Source organism: Populus trichocarpa, chromosome 14 (genome assembly GCF_000002775.5).
Source record: "Populus trichocarpa isolate Nisqually-1 chromosome 14, P.trichocarpa_v4.1, whole genome shotgun sequence".
Classification (NCBI taxonomy): domain Eukaryota; kingdom Viridiplantae; phylum Streptophyta; class Magnoliopsida; order Malpighiales; family Salicaceae; genus Populus; species Populus trichocarpa.
Genome location: NC_037298.2, coordinates 5,779,080 through 5,786,262, shown reverse-complemented (window position 1 = coordinate 5,786,262; position 7,183 = coordinate 5,779,080). Strand labels below are relative to the sequence as shown.

General features: G+C 33.9%; 1 protein-coding gene across 1 annotated transcript; it reads left to right on the top strand.

Moving 5' to 3' along the window:
- The first annotated feature begins 689 nt into the window (after positions 1 to 689).
- Positions 690 to 2,935, top strand: LOC7494109 (50S ribosomal protein L5, chloroplastic). Its single transcript, XM_002320786.4, has 3 exons — positions 690 to 1,008; positions 1,093 to 1,293; positions 2,386 to 2,935. Exons 1-3 carry the CDS (start codon positions 760 to 762, stop codon positions 2,722 to 2,724), a joined length of 789 nt encoding a protein of 262 aa, XP_002320822.1. The 5' UTR covers positions 690 to 759; the 3' UTR covers positions 2,725 to 2,935.
- The last annotated feature ends 4,248 nt before the right edge of the window (positions 2,936 to 7,183 follow it).

Sequence of the window (7,183 nt, the reverse complement as noted above, 5' to 3'; positions counted from 1 at the left end):
TAAAATTAATTAAAATATACAAAAATTGGTTTAAATACCCATATTAATAATAAAAAACAAAACTACAGCTACCACAGTTAAAAATAAGGATGATGATTTTCGGTTCGGTTCAGTTTTTATTAAAAAAATAACCAAACTGAATTTTTTTTAAAAAAAACTAAAACCGAACCGAAACCGGTTCAAACCGACCGGTTTCAGTTCGGTTTTTTAGAACAAAAACCGGTTCTAACCGGTTTTCTCTGTTTTTTCTGATTCTGACTCGGTTTTTCTGGTTTGGCTCAGTTTTTTCCTGTTTTTCGGTTTGAGTTCGGTTCGGTTCGGTTTTTTCGGTTTCAGGCTTATAAAACCAGAACCAAACAGAACCGGCCAGTTTTTTTTTAAATTTTAATCGGTTTAATCAGTTTTTTTTCATTATTTAGTTTTTTCAATTATTTTTTTTAATTTTTTCAATTTAATCAATTTTTTGATTTTTTCCTCTCGCTCACAAGAGGGATAGCACGGACTGAGAATAACTTTTTTTTATCACCACAACATTTATTGTTTTCCCATGAAGAAAAAGGCAAAATCGTAATTTGCCATCCCTCTTATCCTCTCACCATGACAAAACAATTCCCAAAATTTACAACACACCCACGCCAGCATCAACCTAAATGGCACTTGCGTAAATAAGTTCAACCTTCGAACCCATTTCACAACCCCGCACACTAAACCCTACCAACAGAATCTCGGAGTCCAACCCCCTCCCTTCAAACCAGAAAAATGGCCACTCATTCGCTCTTACGCTCCTTGGCGGCGTCGTTTCACGGCCGATTCCCCACTCTCCCATCGCGCTTAACCGCACGAGCACCGTACGGAACCCAGAATGGGGTGATATCAGTGAGAACCACTGCAGAATTTGTCTTGGTGGACAAATCAGAAGCAGACAAAAGCATTCGGCTCAAAACCACATACCTTGAAACAATCGTCCCTTTGCTGTTACAAGAGTTCAGTTACACCAACATTGACCAGGTAACTCTTTAAAAATTTTCCAATTTACTGATAAAGTTATTCTAATTAGCAATTTGCTAAAATCTGGATTTCTCATTTCTTTAGGTTCCAAGAATTCAGAAGGTTGTGGTGAGTTGTGGGATTGGAGATGCCGCGCAGAGTTCTAAGGAGGTGGAGGCAGCGATAAATGATTTGGCTCTTATCACAGGCCAAAGACCCGTAAAGACGGGGGCCGAGAATGCGGTTAATGCCTTCAAGAGTAGGGAAGCCCGACCACTTGGTATTTATGTTACACTCAGAGGAAATGTGAGCATTTTTGTTTTTTCTCTTTATCGAATTTTCTTGTTTATGTTCATGGCTGTGGCTACACATTTCATGATAAAGTTAGCTAGGAGTCTAAACTCTAGAGGCTACATGTTATCTGGACATCATAGCGCAAGATTTCTTCTTTTGTGTTTTGGAAGGGTGTTGTAGTTTTTGAGGGGGCTTTGAGGAAAATGATTTTAAAGATGGATCTGTTGGGAGAAGCTGCTTGGGTATAGTTGAAGTTACAGGTGCAAGGGTGAATGATGCTGCATATCTGGAGCTTCCTTATAGATAGAGAAGAAATGCCAGGATGCATAATTTTGTGATAATTATTTTCATGGCTGATTCGACGATGTGTGCTTTTAGTAGCATGTAGATCAATGGTAGGGGCATTTAGCTTAGCCGATGATACTGGCTATTAGGGAAGGAAAAGTTATTGATTTTTGGAATTGAGCTTCTCACTTTGATTAGATGATGGGATTTCTCTCGTTTGATCCTCAGAAAAAATGCTTTTAAACTCCGATTCTAAACAGGATTTGAGGCTTACTGTCAAGTTTTGAATGATAGTGTATGAATTTTTTTTTTATTTTGGTTTTCACTTCTGCACGAGGGAGATATAGTGATTGCTCAAGATGATGGATTCTTTGAGTATGACCATTCACTTCAATGATGGCAATGCTCCTCAAAGAGATTTTAGAAGAAACACGGTAGATATGATGGCTATGGTCCATAGGTAGAGTATCAAGATGATCACCAATACTCTACTGTGGGAGATTTGTTCCTTTTCAGCTCTATGCTAGAGCTTGTTTTCAGTCTTCTGTCTTTTATCACAATGGTCTGTGCTTCCGAGTAGGGCATTCTTATACTTGTACACACTCCCATGCCACTTTGATCTTGAATCAACACATCATGTAATTTGTCAGCAATTGATCTTGTTGCTCGTGTCCTGGTTTTACTTGCTGTTTAGATCAGATCAGATCATAACAGGTTCATCTCATTACCAAATTTGTATCCTGGTGCATTTTGCTGGTTGCATTCTTTTTAATTTTACATGGAAATTTTGTAACTTGGATCCTTGATTATATATTACAGATGATGTACTCGTTCTTAGATCGACTTGTTAACTTGGGGCTGCCTAGAACAAGGGATTTCCAAGGTGGGACCCCAAACAGCTTTAATCGACAAGGCAACTACAGCATTGGAATTAGCGACCAGAGTGTGTTCCCAGAGATTGATTTTGATGCAGTTGGTAAACACAGGGGAATGGATGTTTGCATTACAACCACAGCCAACACCGATCAAGAAGCGCAGAGACTCTTGTCTCTCATGGGTATGCCATTTATAGAAGGTGGTGGTGCCGTTCAGCCTCGCAAGAAGAAATCGAAGGCGCACCACTCTGATTCAAAATCGAAGGAAAGGAGTAGGCGATGATTATAAGAGTTATTATCCCCATCCAAGTCTCAACCATTTCCATGCAGTATTTGTTGGATCCCAAATTTGATGCAACAGACGAAAGATTTATCTAATCTGTTTCCCTCAAAATCTATTTTGGAGAACGAGTTCATAAAAAATCAAAGGAAGATCAATGTAATATTTTGCAACGCAACGTGTCGTTCTTCAAATGTCCATTATTCAGACTGCATATTGGTGTCAAAGACATGTGATTATTGAGCATGCTTGGCTACATGCATTGCATGACTCATATGCTACTGCATCACGCCTTGTGAAATTGCGGGAATTCTGAGAAGCAATTTTGTCAAGGTTGTTGATGGCTGAATACGTCAACCAACTTTTGGTGTTCAAGCATGCATTCTCTACTCACTACTGACGGGAATATTGGTTAGCGAAGCGGCGAGTATACACCAAATAACAGCTAGCATTGCTGGTTGGAATTCTTTTATTTTTTGGTTAGTTTCCAGTTTCCACGAGGGGGAGGGGGAGGGGGAGGGGGGCAAATACATTAAAAACATGCATTAACAGAAGCTAAATCTCTTTGGAAAAACTTTATTCTTCATTTAGATGAATGTAATGATAGTTTTGCCTCTCATATTAAAAAAAAAAAAACATTGGTTGTTGAGGGCATTGAGATCTTTTTACAAGGTGTGTTAGTAATTATTAAATTAATTAGAGATAAATACATTATTTTATTTTAATTGCACATTAAAACAATCAAAATACCATTTGAATAAAAAAAAATTAAAACTAGAATTATAAGACAATTTTGTATTTTTACAATGTTTTTAACATAATTCATAATGTTATAATGTTATATGAGGGGCAATTTAATATTTAACTAGACATATAAAATAATAAAAAAAAAAGAACAAAACATATAGTGAAATCACCAAGATACTATTGGAAGCTAAAAATTTAAAACTAGTTCCAAGAGGTTTTTTTATCTTTTCACAATGATTTTTTTTATTATTATCAAGTCAGCTGAGTAACAATTAGGTCTTTCAATAAAGAAAGAAATATAATAAAAAATAAAAAGTTATCGGTGCTGTGAAGCACTCGTCGACGTGTGAAAGACACTTGTGCACTTTAAGAGGTATGTGCAGCACCTCTTTGTAGTAAAAAACATCTTTTCTTTGTGTTGTTGAAAGCACTACCACATCCGTGTGGCTCGTGTCAACGGTGGTGGAGTTGTTTGTTGTTGGTGAAATTTTTTTATTTTCTCTCTCATCCTTTAAAAAATTACAGTTTGATCTTTTTTGTTGTTGGTATTTAAATTTCAGTCTTTATTATTTTGATTTCTAATTTTTTTTCTTTGCACTTTTGAAAAAGTTTTATTAGTTTTCAATTTCATTCTTCAATCCAAATTTATGGTATTTTTTTCTTTCAATTTGGTTCCTATTGTCTTGATTTTTTTCTTATCCTTTTGTGAAAGTTTTATTTGTTTGCAATTTCATTATTCAATCTAAATTTATGTTATATTATTTTTACCAATTTGGTTCTCATTTTTTTTCTTTTCCTTTTGTTAAAGTTATTTTTCTTTTCAATTTCACCATTCAATAAAAAATTTGTTTTTATTTGTTATGTCAATTTTGATCATCATCTTTTTGATTTTTTGGGTCTTTATACTAAATTGATCTTTCTTTTTAATTTCGCCCTTCAATCAAATATAAAATTTATTTTACATTCCAATTTTGATACTCATTCTTTTAATTGTTTTTTTTTTGTTTCAAATCCTTTTGTACAATTGAAATTCTTTTTTCAATTTCAACCTTCAATATTTGATTGATTAGAAATTAGGCTTCATGATTTTTTTTTAAATAGGGTTACAATTTTGAAAAATTAACACTGGTTGATAATTTTTTTTTAAATGAGTTTTATAGTTTTTTTTTGTTTTTTTCAATCGGGATATTTCGATCTAATGATTTGGGTCGTCAATTTGACGGAATATCCCGAGTTGATTCGACCCTAATTATCAAAATTACATGTTTGTCATGTTAATTTAGGTTGATAAGAGCTGATGTTTTTAGGTTTTTTTACCCTATTTTGTCTTCATGTATTTAATGAGTTGTGAATTGAGTTATCATTTGTCCCACTTAAAAATATATATTTTTTCCTCAAGTTTTCGTGATCATTTTTTATTTTTTATTCATATGCTGTAATTGCTTTTTTTTTTTAATTATCGTATGTAGTCTAAATCACATATTCTTTTTTTTTTCGAACTCACTTACAGCACTTGAACATGTTTTTTATGGATAAACATTTTTAGCCCCACGAGAAAAGGTGGACATCGAGGCTAGTTCTACCCATTAATGGAAAGGAGCGTTGGGATTAATACATCATAATAACCAAAATTAATATGGTTAGTGAAACTTCAGATTGCAATCAGGAGGAAGGAGATAAGGAATTCGATAATTAACTGACATTGATAAATTAACTCTCAAACCCGAAGTGGGACCCACATAAATCTGTTTCACCGCCGTGACTCTTTTCTTCATTATATCTATTTATCTATCTATCTATCATTAGGGATAAAAACGTTAATAACTACTACTATTGCTGCTACCACCACCATTTCCTTCCTTATGCCTCTCCATCTCTCTACATCACTTATAAGTCAGTATTCGTTGTATCCATTCACATTATCGCATAAGAAGCTCTGAAAAAACATATGGTGAATTAAAGTAGTTAATTGATGAACCCAAATTTAACAGACTTAAAAAAACTCATGAAAGCCTAAAAACCCATAGGTTTAATCTAGACGAAGAGCCTAACTTTTATGGGCCAGTCTAGAGGAAGAGCTCTACTCCCATGGGCTCAATTGCATTATAGATCATACCTTTTGGTGTATAAAAAATCCCTCAAGACCATATTTTCTCTTATTAATGCTTGTGTAAGAGATATTTATTTCTTATTAATACTAACAGGGTAAAATTACCAATGAAGAGATTAAACTTGGTCTTCCCAGAGCAATAACCCCACAATTATTAAAGAAATGGATTGACTTGTTCTTCTCAGTGCAATAACATCACTCTCTATGCGATTGGTATAAGGTGTCCTTATTGTAATAACATCACTCTCCTTGAAGGGGATTAACTTAGTCTCCCTAGAAAAATAGCCCTACAATTACCAAGGAAGGGATTAACCTGGTCTTTCTAAGGCAATAGCCCTACAATTACCAAATAAATGATTGACTTGATCCCCCTAGTACAATAACATATAGGATTGGTATGGAGGTCTTCCTAGTGCAATAACACACTCTTTAAGAGATTGATATGAGGTCTCCTTAATACAATAACACTACCTTCATGGGTTCCTTTTATCCTATTAAATAATTTTTGAAGTACAGGCTCACTCTCACTGGGTTTCCCCTAGCCATCTAGAAATTTTTTAAGTACAACCTACAATGGAATGAGTTCCTCCAATGAGTTTGAAGATGAGAGTTCCTTTAAAAAGAGTTCCTCTAGTGAGAGTTCTCCAATGAGTTCGAAGATAAGAGTCCTTGAAATGGTTTTTTCTATAGTTCCCCTCAACCACCTAGAAATATTTCTAAGTACATGTTCATTCTTTATAGATTTCTCCACCTCTTAAATTTTTTTTCTAAGTAGAGGCTCCTCATGGTTTTTCTCTTAGAGATTTGTAAGCCTATGCTATCTTATTGGTGCTATGCAAGCTTTTATGGGAAATAAAAACCAATCTAGGTGAGTATATTTGAAAAGAGTTAATAATGTCCTTTGCCTAAATCCGTACCATTATGAAATCATATGGTCCTGGTGCATTTTCGTATAAAAGTGTCTATTATATAAATTTATATAGATTTTAGAGTATTAAATCATTTAAAATTTATAAATAAATATCATTATTTTTTAAATTTAAAGCTCTTTTAACTTTGATCAAAATTCTGCACGATATCACTATTCCGTACAAAACTCTATGAAAATTTAGTGTTTTTTAAGCACATGTTAACGAAAATGTAGTGTCTTTAGATTTAATCCAACTATTAAAATAAAGAGAAATGCCAATTAAAGTCACACCATCCTTGTTTAAAACGATTTTTTGTGCATTATTTTCGTTAATAAGTTGATAAATAAATTAAGAAAACAGCCCTGTAACCTAACGGTTAAGAGTTGAGATTTTTATCTAAAATTTTTATATTCTAACTTGAAAAAAAGGTGAATGGAATTTAGGGATGAGAATAATTTCTTCTCATCTTCTAGCCTGAAACCCATTGAACCTTCCTTTACTATTATTTTTAAATTTTAAAAATTATTAAAACAACAAGAATTCTTTAGTTTTTTTTTTTGACGTGAAACGCACGTGCCACTGCAAGCAAAACGGGCTATCTTCATGCTAGCTCCAGAAAATTCTTTTCGTATAAGCCCACGTACGCGGGTTATAAATATGGGTCAATCCTAGTCCAAAAAAAAAACATTCGGGT